This window comes from Mustelus asterias, unplaced genomic scaffold, assembly GCF_964213995.1.
Source record: "Mustelus asterias unplaced genomic scaffold, sMusAst1.hap1.1 HAP1_SCAFFOLD_1292, whole genome shotgun sequence".
NCBI classification, from domain to species: Eukaryota; Metazoa; Chordata; class Chondrichthyes; order Carcharhiniformes; family Triakidae; genus Mustelus; species Mustelus asterias.
Genome location: NW_027591237.1, coordinates 46,450 through 66,143, shown reverse-complemented (window position 1 = coordinate 66,143; position 19,694 = coordinate 46,450). Strand labels below are relative to the sequence as shown.

Sequence of the window (19,694 nt, the reverse complement as noted above, 5' to 3'; positions counted from 1 at the left end):
AGGGGCTTTAGATTGGTTCCACTGGTCGGCGCAACATCGAGGGCCGAAGGGCCTGTACTGCGCTGTAAGTTCTATGTTCTAAGTGTCAAAAGATAGAACAGATTAGGTGGATTGGCCATGCTAAATTGCCCCCTTAGTGTCCAAAGATGTGTAGGTTAGGTGGAATGACATGTTAAATTATCCCTTCGTGTCTAAAGATGTGCAGGTTGGGTGGATTGGCTGTGCTAAATTGCCCCCTTCGTGTCCAGAGATGCTTAGGTTAGACGGATTAACCACGCTAAATTGTCCCTTAGTGTCCAAAGATGAGTAGATTGGGTGGATTGGCTGTGCTAAATTGAAAATACAATTTAAGCTTATAACACTTGGTTAATTTGTGGTTATGCAGTTTATAATACCTTTGTATGTTTTATTCCAGGCACATTGTGAATTCTCACTTATATATATATATATATGTCACTTTATAATTACTTTAACCTGGTCTACTTATTACAGTAAAACTAAAATAAAGGGCCTGACACTAGAATTCTATACTACCCCCAATCAGGGGGGATTGGACTTGGCAGTGTGTGGGGGGCACAGTTACTGGTTCAGGGTGGGTGGGTGTGTGGGGCAGTGTGTGGGGTGCAGTTACTGGTACAGAGTGTGTCTGTGGGACAGTGTGTATGGGTACAGTTACTGGTTCAGGGTGGGTGGGTGTGTGGGGTGCAGTTGTTGGTTCAGGGTGGGTGGGTGTGTGGGGTGCAGTTGTTGGTTCAGGGTGGGTGGGTGTGTGGGGTGCAGTTGTTGGTTCAGGGTGTGGGGAGGTGACTGTTTTTTATACAGAGAGAGAGGGGTATTTGATAATTGTGTACGGTAGCAGTATTGCGTGTCCTTTAATTTGGTGATGTTTCATACAGGCAGCGAGAGCGACAGATATTTGATCATTGTGTACGGGAGCAGTATTGAATGTCCTTTGGTGATTTTTTTTATGCAGAGACACAGACAGGAGAAAGAGAGAGAGCGGGGATGTAAACTGAATTCAAAATTCTCCAGCTTTTCCATGTGGTTTTTAAAATTTCAATTCAAACCTGGGGCACAGACAGAGAGGGAGAAACAGAGTGTACTTAACGTTTAAAGTTTTAAACTTCATTTATTAGTGTGACAAGTAAGGCTTGCATTAACACTGCAGTGAAGTTACTTTGATACCTAAATAATATAATAATAATATAATAATATAATAACCTAAATAAATAATAACCTTGGAATACTGCAAAAATGCCAAATTAAGCCAGATTAAATATATCGAATACCGGCACGGTAGCACAGTGGTTAGCACTGCTGCTTCACAGCTCCGGGGTCCTGGGTTCGATTCCCGGCTCGGGTCACTGTCTGTGTGGAGTTTGCACATTCTCCTCGTGTCTGCGTGGGTTTCCTCCGGGTGCTCCGGTTTCCTCCCACAGTCCAAAGATGTGCGGGTTAGGTTGATTGGCCAGGTTAAAAATTGCCCCTTAGAGTCCTGGGATGTGTAGGTTAGAGGGATTAGCGGGTAAATATGTGGGGGTAGGGCCTGGGTGGGATTGTGGTCGGTGCAGACTCGATGGGCTGAATGGCCTCCTTCTGCACTGTAGGGTTTCTATGATTTCTACTTGAGAGACAGTCCTGTTTTAAGGGACAGTTTAGTTTGGGGCCAGTGTTTGGGAATTTATAAACCGCACTGATATAAACCCAACAAGAGCAAGAGGTCTCAGTGTTTAAAAATATTAAACTGTTCAAACAGGGGCGGGCAGAAGGCCTGAGGCTTCAGAGCTCACTGTCAATGCAAAGGGTCCTGGCCATTGCAGCAAGGTGTGAATTGGGAATCCCTCCCTTCCCCCCTCAGCTTGTTCGACTCTGACCTTTCCACAACCCCAACATGTTTATAAACACTCCCTGTGATTTATTCAAACTGCCTGCCCATTCTCCAACACTCACCCCCTCTCTCAATCCGGCACTCAACTTGTGTCTGAATTGAGAGAGTGAGTTTTTAAAGTTTACTTAGTGTCAGAAGCAAGGCTGACATTAACACTGCAATGAAGTTACAGAGAGAGGGGGTGGAGAGAGAGATACTGAATTCAACATTCTGTGGCTTTTTAAAATTTCAATTCAAACCTGGGGCACAGGGAGAGAGAGACAGAGGGTATTTAAAGTTTAACGTTTTAAGCTTCATGTATTAGTGTTACATGTAAGGCTTACATTAACACTGCAATGAAGTTACTGAGATAGAGGGAGAGGTTAAATGTTATTTATTCCTGTCACACTAACACAGCGAGAGAAATAGAGGGAGCATCCAGAGTGGGTTCAGTCACACATTTATTTCCCAGCTCTCTCTCTCTCTGTGACTCTTTAGGGATGAGATATTCAGCCAGGATGGTTTCACTGACCCTGTTCAGCAGACAGGCAGGCATTCCCAAATCCAGCCTGGCTCTCAGACACACTGTGGAGGTGCCGGCGTTGGACTGGGGTAAACACAGTAAGAAGTTTAACAACGCCAGGTTAAAGTCCAACAGGTTTATTTGGTAGCAAAAGCCACACAAGCTTTCGGAGCTGCAAGCCCCTTCTTCAGGTGAGCTGAACCTGAAGAAGGGGCTTGGGGCTCCGAAAGCTTGTGTGGCTTTTGCTACCAAATAAACCTGTTGGACTTTAACCTGGTGTTGTTAAACTTCTTACTCAGACACACACACACACACCACTCACACATTCCCTCTGCTCTGTCCAAGGGAATGTTTTTTAAATCCAGGAATTTCTATTTTATGTTTACAGGGTGAGGGGGGAGAAACTCAACTCAAAATCCTACAGTCTCTCCACGTGGTTTTTAAATTTCAATTCGAACCCTGGGCCACATGGGAAGGCTGCAGAGATTGGGGAACCTTGTCAAACCAGTTTGTGTGCGCGAGTGTCTGCAGCTTTTGTGTCTTTGAACTTGCTTATCCCACCTGCCAGTGCAGGATTGCAAGCAGAGATATACTGAGCTTCAATCTTTCCCCCGACTGCAATAATCCCCCCACTGCTGCCAATTTGCAAAATTGCCATGCTAAATTGTCCCTTAGTGTCCAAAGATGTGCAGGTTAGGTGGATTGGCCATGCTAAATTGCCCCTTCATGTCCAAGGATGAGTATGTTGAGTGGATTGGCCATGCTAAATTGTCCCTTAGTGTCCAAAGATGTGCAGGTTAGGTGGATTGGCCATGCTAAATTGCCTCTTAGTGTCCAAAGATGTGCAGGTTAGGTGGATTGGCCGTGCTAAATTGCCCCTTACTGTCCAAAGATGTGTAGGTTAGGTGGATTGGCCGTGCTAAATTGCCCCTTACTGTCCAAAGATGTGCAGGTTAGGTGGATTGGCCATGCTAAATTGCCCCTTACTGTCCAAAGATGTGCAGGTTAGGTGGATTGGCCGTGCTAAATTGCCCCTTACTGTCCAAAGATGTGTAGGTTAGGTGGATTGGCCATGCTAAATTATCCCTTAGTGTCCAAAGATGTGCAGGTTAGGTGGATTGGCCGTGCTAAATTGCCCCTTACTGTCCAAAGATGTGCAGGTTAGGTGGATTGGCCGTGCTAAATTGCCCCTAACTGTCCAAAGATGTGTAGGTTAGGTGGATTGGCCATGCTAAATTGTCCCTTAGTGTCCAGAGATGAATAGGTTAGGTGGATTGGCCATGCTAAATTGTCCCTTAGTGTCCAGAGATGAATAGGTTAGGTGGATTGGCCGTGCTAAATTATCCCTTAGTGTCCAAAGATGTGCAGGTTAGATGGATTGGCCATGCTAAATTGTCCCTTAGTGTCCAAAGATGTGCAGGTTAGGTGGATTGGCCATGCTAAATTGCCCCTTAGTGTCCAAAGATGTGCGGGTTAGGTGGATTGGCCATGCTAAATTGCCTCTTAGTGTCCAAAGATGTGTAATTATGTGGATTGGCCATGCTAAATTGTCCCTGAGTGTCCAGGGATGTGCAGGTTAGGTGGATTGGCCATGCTAAATTGTCCCTTAGTGTCCAAAGATGTGTAATTATGTGGATTGGCCATGCTAAATTGTCCCTTAGTGTCCAGGGATGAGTAGGTTGGCCGAGAGGATACAATCCTGGCTCTAACAGGCCATGAAGCCTGAATAATAGGCCCTGGGGACACAATACAGCCTGCAGGAAGTCCAAATCCTGAATAGTAGGCATTAGGGGGGCACAATCTTGTCTCCAACAGGCCTGAAGACTGAATGTTAGGCTCGGGAGACACAATCCTAACTCCAGCATATCACACTATCTGTAACCCCCACGACTTGCCTGGGCTTGCAAAATCTCACTAACTGTCCTGGCTGGAGACAATACACACCCCTTTAACCTGTGCTTAACCCTCCCTCCCCTCACATTGTCTGTACCTTTTTAAGACTTGATTACCTGTAAAGACTCGCATTCCAACCATGTAAATTGAGTTTGTGTCTTTCTGTGCCCTGTTTGTGAACAGAACTCCTCACTCACCTGAAGAAAGGGCAGCGCTCCGAAAGCTTGTGCTACCAAGTAAGCCTGTTGGGACTTTAACCTGGCGTTGTGAGACTTCTTACCGTGCTGACCCCAGTCCCAGCGCCGGTATCTCCACATCATGCCCGGAGGTACCAGGGAGGGGATGGAAAATTCCCCCACCTGCCCCCCGCCCCCCCCGGCAAAGGACAGGGAAGGTCAGGTTAGAAAGGTGTGTTGGGAGAATCGCCCCAAACCCGCCCCCCCTCACCGACAAGAGATAGAAATTCTCACACCTTCCGCCATTTGGGTTTTTTATTCAATCCATCCCTCCGTCTCAGATTTTTTACAGCAATTGATGAGTTACAGGTCAAACAGAAAAAACACACAGTTCTCATAAAATTATTTTGCTCTTAATTAAAAAAAAATACACAACCCCCCCTCCCCCCCCAGCTGCCCACCCCCCAACCCCTTCCTCCCCCACTCCCCCAACCCCTTCCTCCCCCATTCCCACCAACCCCTTCCTCCCTCACTCCCCCCAACCCCTTCCTCCCCCACTCCCCCTCAACCCCTTCCTCCCCCATTCCCACCAACCCCTTCCTCCCCCTCAACCCCCCAACCCCTTCCTCCCCCATTCCCGCCAACCCCTTCCTCCCCCACTCCACCTCAACCCCTTCCTCCCCCACTTCCCCTCCACCACCCCAACAGTCGCACATGTTTCTCGATCAACATTGAGACCGAGGTTTGCCCGACACCTCCCCCCCCCCCCTCCCCCCAATGTAGGACCACCCCTGAGGTTAGAGGGCCAGCGAGGTGGCGATTGGCGCGATGGGCGCGAGGCGGGGATGGGTTCCGAGGGTCCAACTCCCCCCCCTCCGCCTCTCTCCCTCTCTCTCCTGAGGGAGATTCGAATTGACGATCTTCCCAGGAGCTGGCACTCGGAGTCGACACACGGCCCATCGGGTCCGCGCCGACCCTTGAGCGTCACCTGGGGGTGGGGATTCTGTGCCCCAAAACTGGAGAGAATCCCGCCCGAGGTTGATGGAGCTTTGCCTGGAACGCTCCCCCACTTCCCTCTCAGGCCCGCTACGATTCCCGTGGGGGGGAACGGGGGAATTCCCTCACCCCTCCCCGCTGAACTCCACACCCCTGGGTGGGGAGGGGGTGGGGGGGGGGGAGAGGAAACCACGCCCGCCCCCCACCATCCACCAAGCTCTCCGAAGGCGCTCCTCCCCTATGCCTGACTCCACCGCGCCCTGGGACACCGGTATGTTCTCTCACGCCTCCTCAGCCATGGCGGTCATGCCAGCACCTCTTGCCCCCTCCCTCCCTCCCTCCCCCCGACCCCCACCCTTTTTCAATTCTTACCCCTGGCTCTTTGGCATTAGTTTCGGGGGAAACATAATCGGTTAGGGACATTCAACAACGCAAATCTGACCCATCCTATTTCCCCCCCCCCCCCCCCCCCCCACTCCCCTCTCCCCTCCCTGCCCTCCGACCCCGTACAAAGCTCTACGCCCCCCCAGCCCCACCCTCACACTCTCAGAGGGGCATAACGCCACCCTCCTGCAGCGCCACCAGTGGCCTGGGGGAGGAACTGCAGCGTGACGGTTTACATACGAAAATTCCTTTATAAACAGGGGAAGGGTCGCTATTGGACGGAAGCAGGGGCCTTAGGATCGGGAAATGGGAGGGATGGAGGGAGAGAGAGGGGGGGATAAACCCATGGGAGGGTTTAATTACTCCCTCCCCCATGGGGATTTCTAATTTCCCCCGCCTATCTTCCCCACTTGCTGATAGCAATACCACGGGGAATTTGGGGAACTCCGGAGGGCCCTCCCTCCTCCTCCTCTCCTGGGTTCCGAGTCTTAAGGGGGCAACTGTGGGGGGGGAGAGAGAGACCAGCCCATACGTACCCCTGCGCCGCAGGGAACCTCAGAACAAAGCAACAACGCCTTTAAATCTCTTTAAATATCACTCCTCGTCCAAGCGGAGAGTTAGAGGGACGGCACTTATTTTATCTCTTGGACAATCCAGTGTGGGAACAGGGCGTTGCTTAGACGACATTTAAATAAAGCGACCAGCGACTGGAGGGCCTTGCACAGATAGCACTGGTTCTCTCTCTCCCACACACACACACAGACACGGTTATCGGGTGCGCAGGGCCCCTTTAACTGGACTCCAAGTGTGTGTGTGTGTGTGTGCGTGCACGTGGGGAGTGGGGGGGCAGCGGGGGTCGGAGGTCAGAGTTCAGTAATACATATCATCGTCTTCCTCTTCAACATGTAGGTCAGCGGGAGTCTCGCCCCCGCCTGGGCCGGGCCTGTCGGAATCGCCACCTTCCGGAATGTTCTGCGGTCGCCCGAGCTCTGGGGAGGAGGCAAAACAGGTTCGAATGTTGAGTGTTAGACTTGGGGTGAGGTGGGAGGGACAGCACGCGAGAACTTCAACTCCCCCCTCACTCACAGCAGACAGTGCGGCGCTCCCTCAGCACTGACCCTCCCACAGTGCGGCGCTCCCTCAGCACTGACCCTCCCACAGTGCGGCGCTCCCTCAGCACTGACCCTCCCACAGTGCGGCGCTCCCTCAGCACTGACCCTCCCACAGTGCGGTGCTCCCTCAGCACTGACCCTCCCACAGTGCGGGGCTCCCTCAGCACGGACCCTCCCACAGTGCGGCGCTCCCTCAGCACTGACCCTCCCACAGAGTGGGCGCTCCCTCAGCACGGATCCTCCTACAGTGCGGCACTCCCTCAGCACTGACCCTCCCACAGAGTGGGCGCTCCCTCAGCACCGACCCTCCCACAGTGCGGTGCTCCCTCAGCACTGACCCTCTCACAGTGCGGCGCCCCCTCAGCACTGACCCTCCCACAGTGCGGCGCCCCCTCAGCACTGACCCTCCCACAGTGCGGCGCTCCCTCAGCACTGACCCTCCCACAGTGCGGCGCTCCCTCAGCACTGACCCTCCCACAGTGCGGTGCTCCCTCAGCACTGACCCTCCCACAGTGCGGTGCTCCCTCAGCACTGACCCTCCCACAGTGCGGGGCTCCCTCAGCACGGACCCTCCCACAGTGCGGCGCTCCCTCAGCACTGACCCTCCCACAGAGTGGGCGCTCCCTCAGCACGGACCCTCCCACAGTGCGGCACTCCCTCAGCACTGACCCTCCCACAGAGTGGGCGTTCCCTCAGCACCGACCCTCCCACAGTGCGGTGCTCCCTCAGCACTGACCCTCTCACAGTGCGGCGCCCCCTCAGCACTGACCCTCCCACAGTGCGGCGCTCCCTCAGCACTGACCCTCCCACAGTGCGGCGCTCCCTCAGCACTGACCCTCCCACAGTGCGGTGCTCCCTCAGCACTGACCCTCCCACAGTGCGGGGCTCCCTCAGCACGGACCCTCCCACAGTGCGGCGCTCCCTCAGCACTGACCCTCCCACAGAGTGGGCGCTCCCTCAGCACCGACCCTCCCACAGTGCGGCGCTCCCTCAGCACTGACCCTCCCACAGAGTGGGCGCTCCCTCAGCACCGACCCTCCCACAGTGCGGTGCTCCCTCAGCACTGACCCTCTCACAGTGCGGCGCCCCCTCAGCACAGACCCTCCCACAGTGCGGTGCTCCCTCAGCACTGACCCTCCCACAGTGTGGCGCTCCCTCAGCACTGACCCTCCCACAGTGCGGCGCTCCCTCAGCACTGACCCTCCTACAGTGCGGCCATCCCTCAGCACCGACCCTCCCACAGTGTGGCGCTCCCTCAGCACTGGCCCTCCCACAGTGCGGCGCTCCCTCAGCTCTGAGCCTCCCACAGTGCGGTGCTCCCTCAGCACTGACCCTCCCACAGTGCGGCGCTCCCTCAGCACTGACCCTCCCACAGTGCGGCGCTCCCTCAGCACTGACCCTCCCACAGTGCGGCGCTCCCTCAGCACTGACCCTCCCACAGAGTGGGCGCTCCCTCAGCACCGACCCTCCCACAGTGCGGCGCTCCCTCAGCACTGACCCTCCCACAGTGCGGCACTCCCTCAGCACTGACCCACCCACAGTGCGGCACTCCCTCAGCACCGACCCTCCCACAGTGCGGCGCTCCCTCAGCACCGACCCTCCCACAGTGCAGCCTCCCCTCAGCACTGACCCTCCCACAATGCGGAGCTCCCTCAGCACTGACCCTCCCACAGTGCGGCGCTCCCTCAGCACTGACCCTCCTACAGTGCAGTGCTCCCTCAGCACTGACCCTCCCACAGTGCGGCGCTCCCTCAGCACTGACCCTCCTACAGTGCAGTGCTCCCTCAGCACTGACCCTCCTACAGTGCAGCGCTCCCTCAGCACTGACCCTCCCACAATGCGGTGCTCCCTCAGCACTGACCCTCCCTCGGCCCTGTTGACCATTCTCTCTCTTACCTGCGGCGTCCTCTACAGAGGAGGGAGGCGGACTCTCGCTCTCATCCTCTGACTCTTCCTCGAGGAGGCCCTCTTGGATGCTGGCCTCCCGCCCTGGGCCACTCTCCGTTCCCTCGCCCTCTTCTTCCTCCTCCTCCTCCTCGCCGGCCCTACACGCCGTGGTCTCCTGCCCCTCCGGCCAGGGGCAGCCGGGACCCTCGGAGTGGCTTTCTCCGGCTATCCGGGGGTTGGGAGTCCCCTCGCAGCTCAGGGCCTTCCATAGACACGTCTCGTCGGCACTCCGACGGCGCTGTAACAGGTTCTGCCAAAGGAAGGGACTCGGTGAGGATGGGAGCCGAACTCCTGCGCACTAACCGCTCCCCCCGATCACTCCTCCTCCTCCTTCTGCCTCTCTTGCTGCCGAACCAGCAGGTCCTGTACGGGTAACCCCCCACCACCTCGCCCCCCCACCACCTCGCCCCCGCCACCACCTCGCCCCCCCACCACCCCACCCCCCCACCACCCCGCCCCCGCCACCACCTCGCCCCCCCACCACCCCGCCCCCGCCACCACCTCACCCCCCCACCACCCCGCCCCCGCCACCACCTCTGCCCTTGTCCCCCCACAGGCCTGGAATGAAAATTGAAGCCCAGGCTTTAGGCCTGGTGACTCAGGGTGTTGCGAGGTTGGGGAGAGTAATTGTAAATTGGTGTTTGTATGATTGTAAGATGCTCGGCCGGGGGAGTGGAGCGGGGGGTGGGGGGGGGGGCGGAAGCATTGCGTGGTCCCGTTAAAAGGTGGTGCTTTTTCTGTGCTTCGAGTTAACAAAATGCAAGTACACAGGGAGCCCAGACTGAAACATTTATATCGAAAGGCCAAGCAGCATGGTTACCAAGGCAACAGGCTTTTGAATTTAGCCAATCAATTTGAATCAGGCGCTTAGATACCAAGAACCTATTAAATTGAAATCCGATGGTTTTGGCAACTTGGAACCCAATCCTATTGTGGGGGATATTGATATGACATCACAAGTAGAAAAGGGGGGCAGTGGGACAAACAGCAGAGAGCAACTGTCAAGAGTAACAGCTCTCAACTCTGGAGAGAGCGAGAACCGCTGGCTCTCATAGTCTCGTTTCGGTCTGAAGGGAAAGCACCATCGCGATAGTGAAGGCGTCGAGGAAAGTGGTCAGCACGGCTGCCTCACGGCGCCAGGGACCTGGGTTCGATTCCCGGCTCGGGTCCCTGTCTGTGTGGAGTCTGCACGTTCTCCCCGTGTCTGCGTGGGTTTCCTCCGGGTGCTCCGGTTTCCTCCCACACCTCAAACATGTGCGGGTTAGGTGGATTGGCCATGCTAAATTGCCCTTTGTGTCCAAAGATGTGCAGGTTAGACAGATTGGCCATGCTAAATTGCCCCTTAGTGTCAGGGGGATTAGCCGGGTAAATGCATGGGGTTACGGGGATAGGGCTGGGTGGGATTGTGGTCGGTGCAGACCCGATGGGCCAAATGGCCTCCTTCTGCACTGTAGGGATTCTATCATCTGTCTATCAAAGAAGAGCCAACAGAGAAAGGCCCAGAATATTCCAGAAGAGACAAAACCTGGTTGTAATTTAGAGAGGGACTAAATTCTATTTTTGTTGATGAGTGGGAACAGCATTCCATCAGAATCTTGTTTTATTCGGGAATGGTTAGAAGGGATGTATTCGGTTTAATAGTTTAATTTGCTCGCTGTTGGTTAAATAATAGTTAGGTGTTGATTTTAGAGACAGGATTTATTTTGTATTTAACCACTAGGAGTCGCTGAAGAGCAGGTCACACCACTTCACACACACTTTTTACAGATTATAGAGGTACTCCTTTTGGGGGTTTTGGTGTTAGTTCTCAAAGAGGGGGGACTCCACCTCTGCTTCATAACAAGGGTAATCTTGGGGGTGGGTGGGGGGGGTAATGTCGACGGAAGCTCCCAGGGCAAAGGGAGGATTTGGGCAGAGGTTGGTTTGCTTCAGGAGGACTAAATTGCTCCCATGTGACTCGGGCCTACGCAACCAGAAGTTCGCCACACTACCAGAAGGACGTGGAGGCTTTGGAGAGAGTACAGAGGAGGTTTACCAGGATGTTGCCTGGTATGGAGGGGCTTGGTTATGAGGAGAGATTGGGGAAACTGGGGTTGTTCTCCTTGGAAAGACGGAGGATGAGGGGAGACTTAATAGAGGTGTATAAAATTATGAAAGGCATAGATAGGGTGAACGGTGGGAAGCTTTTCCCCGGGTCGGTGGTGACGTTCACGAGGGGTCATAGGTTCAAGGTGAAGCGGGGGAGGTTTAACACAGATATCAGAAGGACATATTTCACACAGAGGGTCGTGGGGGCCTGGAATGTGTTGCCGGGCAAGGTGGTGGAGGCGGACACACTGGGAACGTTTAAGACTTATCTAGACAGCTATATGAACGGAGTGGGAATGGAGGGATACAAAAGAGTGGTCTAGTTTGGACCAGGGAGCGGCGCGGGCTAATTGTTCCTTGTTTCTCGTTTCAAGGCTTCATTCTATGATCATCTTGCTGGTGCCAGTACAGAGCGAGACTGCGGATAGTTGGGAACCTGTCTCGGGGGCAGGGAATTCATATGGTGTTCGTGGAAGTGGAAATGACTAGGGTTGGGAAGCATTTTCTGATCAGGGCCATTGTGATCTCCTGGACTCGTTTCGATCGCCTCAGGGGGTCGGAGAGGAATTTCCCAGATTTTTTTTCCCCATATTGGCCCTGGGGTTTTCACTCTGGGTTTTCGCCTCTCCCTGGAGATCACATGGTCTGGAATGGGGGGGTGGGGGTGAGTTAATAGGTTGTGATGAACAAAGCATCGTAGCTGTGAGGGACAGCTCGGTGGATAGGATATTGGTATGTAGATAGGCTGGAAAATTGGGCGGGGATCCTGGATTCAGGATTCAATCCTGGACCGGGGAGCGGCGCGGGCTTGGAGGGCCGAAGGGCCTGTTCCTGTGCTGTATTGTTCTTTGTTCTTTGTTTTGTTCAACCGAGGCTTGAAAGCAGGTCAGAATTGGACTGTGTCTCCCGAGGGTGAGGGTGAAGGGTCAGGGGTGCTGATGACACTTCTTGGGGAGGGTCTGCACCCCGAAAGCGGTTTGGGGCCCGCACCTGTTGGCCATTGGTGGTGAGGCCTGAGAGCTGGGCCGAGGGCAGGCTGAACTGCCGGGTGTGGGACTTCTTCCTCCTGTGCGCCTGCTCGGACTGCAGGGGGGCTTCACGCCCGCTCTCCTCCAGCGCCCGCTCCAGCGCGACCCGGCAGCGCTCGGACTCCTGGAGCCGGGCCTCCAGCGCCCGCTGCTCCTGCGCCCGCTCCTCACAGGCCCGCCGGCACCGTTGGAACTCCTCCTGCAGCAGGCCGTGCTGCCTCCGCAGGCCAGCCAGCTCCTCGCGCTGCTTCTCCGCGCTGCGGGCCCTCTCCTGCTCCACCAGCGGGCTCTCCCGCGAGTTCTGGCGGCTGAGTCGCTCCCTCTGGTCTCCCAGCTGCTGCCTCTGGCTCTCGAGCAGCGAGTCTTGCTTGACCACTATCGTCTGCGGAGACAAGACGGGAGGGCGGTCAAACGGTCAGGGAGTGACCAGGCTGATTGCTGGAAGGTACGGTGACCCTGTGACCCTTCCCACCCCACACCACCCAGGCTTCACTTTAACCCCGGCCCCTTGACTTTAACCCTTGACCCCGGCTGACCCTCAAACCCTTGACCCCGGCTGACCCTCTAACCATTGACCCTGGCTGACCCTCTAACCCTGGCTGACCCTCTAACCCTTGACCCTGGCTGACCTTCTAACCCTTGACCCCGGCTGACACTCTAACCCTTGACCCTGGCTGACCCTCTAACCCTTGACCCTGGCTGACCCTCTAACCCTTGACCCTGGCTGACCCTCTAACCCTTGACCCCGGCTGACCCTCTAACCCTTGACCCCGGCTGACCCTCTAACCCTTGACCCCAGCTGACCTTCTTAACCCTTGACCCCGGCTGACCCTCTAACCCTTGACCCCGGCTGACCCTCTAACCCTTAGCCCTTCACTCCCCCTGACCCTCCCCCCCCTTGCATCTTGGGAGTATATTTTACCCCTGAACTTTCCTGACCTTTAACCTCTTTCATGAACGCCCCCCCCCCCGATCCTTCACCTCAGGTCCCCCCCCCCCACCTCCTGTGTGACACGCTGACCCCTGAACCATCACCCCTCACCTTTGACTCCCTTGCCATTCTCTGCCCAATGGGTGAGTCGGTTCCCCCCATTCCCCATCAATCCTCCACCCCCCCCCACCCCTCACCATCGCCATGGTGACAGAGCCCCGGGCCTATCCCGTGGGGATTGAGCCTCCCTCGGCCTGGGCGATGTGGCTCCAGGCCTCCCTCGACCCTGTCGTCCTGGCAACATTTCCGTTTTCCAGGGAGAAACCTGCACCCCCCCCCCCACCCCTCCCCCTCCCCACATCCCTCCACTGCCCACCTCACCGGCTAATTTCTGGAACATTCTGTCCCGGTTCCCCTTCTCGGTAAGTAAGGAAGGGGAGGTGAACTGTGAACCAACCTGGAGAGCGTGAAGCAGAGTGGACACTCGGCTCAGTCTCAGCAACACTTCCTGCGGGGAGAGCGGGGAAAGGCACAGTTAATGTGGCAGCAAGAGACCGACCAGTGGACCCAAATCCCTTACCTGGCCTACCCCCACTGCCTGGCGTACCCCCACAGCCCGGCGTACCCCCACTGCCCGGCCTAGCCCCACTGCCAGCCTACCCCCACTGCCCGGCGTACCCCCACTGCCCGGCCTACCCCCACTGCCTGCGTACCCCCACTGCCCGGCGTACCCCCACTGCCCGGTGTACCCCCACTGCCCGGCGTACCCCCACTGCCTGGCCTACCCCCACTGCCCTGCGTACCCCCACTGCCCGGCGTACCCCCACTGCCCGGTGTACCCCCACTTGCCCTGCGTACCCCCACTGCCCGGCGTACCCCCACTGCCCGGTGTACCCCCCACTGCCCGGCTACCCCACTGCCCGGCCTACCCCCACTGCCCGGCCCTACCCCCGACTGCCGGCCTACCCCCACTGCCCGGCGTACCCCCACTGCCCGGCGTACCCCCACTGCCCGGCCTACCCCCACTGCCCGGCCCACCCCCACTGCCCGGCCTACCCCCACTGCCCGGCGTACCCCCACTGCCCGGCGTACCCCACTGCCCGGCCTACCCCCACTGCCCGGCCCACCCCCACTGCCCGGCCTACTCCCACTGCCTGGCGTACCCCCATTGCCCGGCGTACCCCCACTGCCCGGCCCACCCCCCACTGCCCGGTGTACCCCCACTGCCCGGCCCACCCCCACTGCCCGGCCTACTCCCACTGCCTGGCGTACCCCCATTGCCCGGCGTACCCCCACTGCCCGGCGTACCCCCACTGCCCGGCCCACCCCCACTGCCCGGCCTACCCCCCACCTGCCCGGCCTACCCCCACTGCCCTGCGTACCCCCACTGCCCGGCCTACCCCCACTGCCCTGCGTACCCCCACTGCCCGGCGTACCCCCACTGCCCGGCGTACCCCCACTGCCCGGCCTACCCCCACTGCCCGGCCTACCCCCACTGCCCAGCGTACCCCCACTGCCCGGCGTACCCCACTGCCCGGCCTACCCCCACTGCCCGGCCTACCCCCACTGCCCGGCCTACCCCCACTGCCCGGCCTACCCCCACTGCCCGGCCTACCCCCACTGCCCGGCCCACCCCCAATGCCCGGCCCACCCCCACTGCCCGGCGTACCCCCACTGCCCGGCGTACCCCCACTGCCCGGCCCACCCCCACTGCCCGGCCCACCCCCACTGCCCGGCCTACCCCCACTGCCCGGCGTACCCCCACTGCCCGGCGTACCCCCACTGCCCGGCGTACCCCCACTGCCCGGCCCACCCCCACTGCCTGGCCTACCCCCACTGCCCGGCCTACCCCCACTGCCCTGCGTACCCCCACTGCCCGGCCTACCCCCACTGCCCGGCCCACCCCCACTGCCCGGCCCACCCCCACTGCCTGGCCTACCCCCACTGCCTGGCCTACCCCCACTGCCCAGCCTACCCCCACTGCCCGGCGTACCCCCACTACCCGGCCCACCCCCACTGCCCGGCCCACCCCCACTGCCCGGCCTACCCCCACTGCCCGGCCTACCCCCACTGCCCAGCCTACCCCCACTGCCCAGCCTGCCCCCACTGCCCGGCGTACCCCCACTGCCCAGCCTACCCCCACTGCCCGGCGTAACCCCGCTGCCCGGCCCGCCCCCACTGCCCGGCGTACCCCCACTGCCCGGCGTACCCCCACTGCCCGGCCTACGCCCACTGCCCGGCGTACCCCCACTGCCCGGCCTACCCCCACTGCCCGGCCCGCCCCCACTGCCCGGCGTACCCCCACTGCCCGGCGTACCCCCACTGCCCGGCGTACCCCCACTGCCCGGCCTACGCCCACTGCCTGGCGTACCCCCACTGCCCGGCCCGCCCCCACAGCCCAGTGTACCCCCACTGCCCGGCCAACCCCCACGGCCCGGCGTACCCCCACTGCCCGGCCAACCCCCACGGCCCGGCGTACCCCCACTGCCCGGCGTACCCCCACTGCCCGGCCTACGCCCACTGCCTGGCGAACCCCCACTGCCCGGCCCGCCCCCACAGCCCAGCGTACCCCCACTGCCCGGCGTACCTCCGCTGCCCGGCGTACCCCCACTGCCCGGCGTACCCCCACTGCCCGGCCTACGCCCACTGCCTGGCGTACCCCCACTGCCCGGCCCGCACCCACAGCCCAGCGTACCCCCACTGCCCGGCGTACCTCCGCTGCCCGGCGTACCCCCACTGCCCGGCCTACCCCCACTGCCCGGCCTACCCCCACTGCCCAGCCTACCCCCACTGCCCGGCCTACCCCCACTGCCCGGCGTTCCCCCACTGCCCAGCCTACCCCCACTGCCCAGCCTACCCCCACTGCCCAGCCTACCCCCACTGCCTGGCGTACCCCCACTGCCCAGCCCGCCCCCATTGCCCAGCCTACCCCCACTGCCCAGTCTACCCCCATTGCCCAGCGTACCCCCACTGCCCGGCGTACCCCCACTGCCCGGCGTACCCCCACTGCCCGGCCTACCCCCACTGCCCGGCCCACCCCCACTGCCCGGCGTACCCCCACTGCCCGGCCTACCCCCACTGCCCGGCCCACCCCCACTGCCCGGCGTACCCCCACTGCCCAGCCTACCCCCACTGCCCGGCCTATCCCCACTGCCTGGCGTACCCCCACTGCCCAGCCTACCCCCACTGCCCGGCCTATCCCCACTGCCTGGCGTACCCCCACTGCCCAGCCTACCCCCACTGCCCAGCCTACCCCCACTGCCCGGCCTACCCCCACTGCCCGGCGTACCCCCACTGCCCGGCGTACCCCCACTGCCCGGCGTACCCCCACTGCCCGGCCTAACCCCACTGCCCGGCGTACCCCCACTGCCCGGCCCACCCCCACTGCCCAGCCTACCCCCACTGCCCGGCCCACCCCCACTGCCCAGCCTACCCCCACTGCCTGGCGTACCCCCACTGCCCTTCACCACCCCCACTGCCTGGCGTACCCCCGCTGCACGGCGTACCCCCGCTGCCCAGCCTACCCCCACTGCCCGGCCCGCCCCCACTGCCCGGCGTACCCCCACTGCCCGGCGTACCCCCACTGCCCGGCGTACCCCCACTGCCCGGCCTACGCCCACTGCCTGGCGTACCCCCACTGCCCGGCCCGCCCCCACAGCCCAGTGTACCCCCACTGCCCGGCCAACCCCCACGGCCCGCGTACCCCCACTGCCCGGCCAACCCCCACGGCCCGGCGTACCCCCACTGCCCGGCGTACCCCCACTGCCCGGCCTACGCCCACTGCCTGGCGAACCCCCACTGCCCGGCCCGCCCCCACAGCCCAGCGTACCCCCACTGCCCGGCGTACCTCGGCTGCCCGGCGTACCCCCACTGCCCGGCGTACCCCCACTGCCCGGCCTACGCCCACTGCCTGGCGTACCCCCACTGCCCGGCCCGCACCCACAGCCCAGCGTACCCCCACTGCCCGGCGTACCTCCGCTGCCCGGCGTACCCCCACTGCCCGGCCTACCCCCACTGCCCGGCCTACCCCCACTGCCCAGCCTACCCCCACTGCCCGGCCTACCCCCACTGCCCGGCGTTCCCCCACTGCCCAGCCTACCCCCACTGCCCAGCCTACCCCCACTGCCCAGCCTACCCCCACTGCCTGGCGTACCCCCACTGCCCAGCCCGCCCCCATTGCCCAGCCTACCCCCACTGCCCAGTCTACCCCCATTGCCCAGCGTACCCCCACTGCCCGGCGTACCCCCACTGCCCGGCGTACCCCCACTGCCCGGCCTACCCCCACTGCCCGGCCCACCCCCACTGCCCGGCGTACCCCCACTGCCCGGCCTACCCCCACTGCCCGGCCCACCCCCACTGCCCGGCGTACCCCCACTGCCCAGCCTACCCCCACTGCCCGGCCTATCCCCACTGCCTGGCGTACCCCCACTGCCCAGCCTACCCCCACTGCCCGGCCTATCCCCACTGCCTGGCGTACCCCCACTGCCCAGCCTACCCCCACTGCCCAGCCTACCCCCACTGCCCGGCCTACCCCCACTGCCCGGCGTACCCCCACTGCCCGGCGTACCCCCACTGCCCGGCGTACCCCCACTGCCCGGCCTAACCCCACTGCCCGGCGTACCCCCACTGCCCGGCCCACCCCCACTGCCCAGCCTACCCCCACTGCCCGGCCCACCCCCACTGCCCAGCCTACCCCCACTGCCTGGCGTACCCCCACTGCCCTTCACCACCCCCACTGCCTGGCGTACCCCCGCTGCACGGCGTACCCCCGCTGCCCAGCCTACCCCCACTGACCGGCGTAACGCCAATGCCCGGCCAACCCCCACTGCCCGGCCCACCCCCACTGCCCGGCGTACCCCCACTGCCCGGCGTACCCCCACTGCCCAGCCTACCCCCACTGCCCGGCCTACCCCCACTGCCCGGCGTACCCCCACTGCCCGCGTACCCCCACTGCCCGGCGTACCCCCACTGCCCGGCCCACCCCCACTGCCCAGCCTACCCCCACTGCCCGGCCCACCCCCACTGCCCAGCCTACCCCCACTGCCTGGCGTACCCCCACTGCCCTTCACCACCCCCACTGCCTGGCGTACCCCCGCTGCACGGCGTACCCCCGCTGCCCAGCCTACCCCCACTGACCGGCGTAACGCCAATGCCCGGCCAACCCCCACTGCCCGGCCCACCCCCACTGCCCGGCGTACCCCCACTGCCAGCCTACCCCCACTGCCCGGCCTACGCCCACTGCCTGGCGTACCCCCACTGCCCGGCGTACCCCCACTGCCCGGCCTACCCCCACTGCCCTGCGTACCCCCACTGCCCAGCGTACCCCCACTGCCCGGCGTACCCCCACTGCCCGGCCTACCCCCACTGCCCTGCGTACCCCCACTGCCCGGCGTACCCCCACTGCCCGGCGTACCCCCACCGCCCGGCCTACCCCCACTGCCCGGCCTACCCCCACTGCCTGGCCTACCCCCACTGCCCGGCCCACCCCCACTACCCGGCCCACCCCCACTGCCCGGCGTACCCCCACTACCCGGCCCACCCCCACTACCCGGCCCACCCCCACTGCCCGGCCCACCCCCACTACCCGGCCCACCCCCACTACCCGGCCCACCCCCACTGCCCGGCCTACCCCCACTGCCCGGCCCACCCCCACTGCCTGGCCTACCCGCACTGCCCGGCCTACCCCCACTGCCCGGCCTGCCCTGCGTACCCCCACTGCCCGGCCTACCCCCACTGCCCCGGCCTACCCCCACTGCCCTGCGTACCCCCACTGCCCGGCGTACCCCCACTGCCCTGCGTACCCCCACTGCCCGGCCTACCCCCACTGCCCGGCCTACCCCCACTGCCCAGCCTACCCCCGCTGCCCGGCCTACCCCCACTGCCCGGCGTACTCCCACTGCCCGGCCCACACCCACTGCCCGGCCTACCCCCACTGCCCAGCCTACCCCCACTGCCCGGCGTACCCCCACTGCCCGGCCTACCCCCACTGCCCGGCGTACCCCCACTGCCCGGCCTACCCCCACTGCCCGGCCTACCCCCACTGCCCAGCCTACCCCCACTGCCCGGCGTACCCCCACTGCCCGGCCTACCCCCACTGCCCAGCCTACCCCCACTGCCCGGCGTACCCCCACTGCCCGGCCTACCCCCACTGCCCGGCCTACCCCCACTGCCCGGCGTACCCCCACTGCCCGGCCCAACCCCACTGCCTGGCCCACCCCCACTGCCCGGCCTACGCCCACTGCCTGGCGTACCACCACTGCCCGGCCCGCCCCCACAGCCCAGTGTACCCCCACTGCCCGGCGTACCTCCGCTGCCCGGCGTACCCCCACTGCCCGGCCTACCCCCACTGCCCGGCCTACCCCCACTGCCCGGCGTACCCCCACTGCCCGGCCCAACCCCACTGCCCGGCCCACCCCCACTGCCCGGCCTACGCCCACTGCCTGGCGTACCCCCACTGCCCGGCGTACCCCCACTGCCCGGCGTACCCCCACAGCCCAGCGTAACCCCACTGCCCGGCGTACCTCCGCTGCCCGGCCTACCACCACTGCCCGGCCTACCCCCACTGCCCAGCGTACCCCCACTGCCCGGCGTACCCCACTGCCCGGCCTACCCCCACTGCCCGGCCTACCCCCACTGCCCGGCCTACCCCCACTGCCCGGCCCACCCCCACTGCCCGGCCCACCCCCACTGCCCGGCGTACACCCACTGCCCGGCCTACCCCCACTGCCCGGCCCACCCCCACTACCCGG

The 19,694-nt window shown here is 62.1% G+C and overlaps 1 protein-coding gene across 1 annotated transcript in view; it reads right to left on the bottom strand.

Annotated features, from left to right (window-relative positions):
* Nucleotides 1-6,371: 6,371 nt before the first annotated feature.
* The window catches only part of LOC144488111 (rho guanine nucleotide exchange factor 2-like), a 59,278-nt gene continuing 45,955 nt past the window's right edge, over nt 6,372-19,694 (bottom strand). Inside the window, exons 6-9 of the mRNA XM_078206131.1 lie at nt 13,403-13,453; nt 11,977-12,396; nt 8,848-9,148; nt 6,372-6,828 (exon numbers count right to left, since the gene is read on the bottom strand). Coding sequence (XP_078062257.1) covers nt 6,710-6,828; nt 8,848-9,148; nt 11,977-12,396; nt 13,403-13,453 — 891 coding nt within the window. The 3' untranslated portion in view covers nt 6,372-6,709. The remainder of the gene's footprint in view (nt 6,829-8,847; nt 9,149-11,976; nt 12,397-13,402; nt 13,454-19,694) is intronic.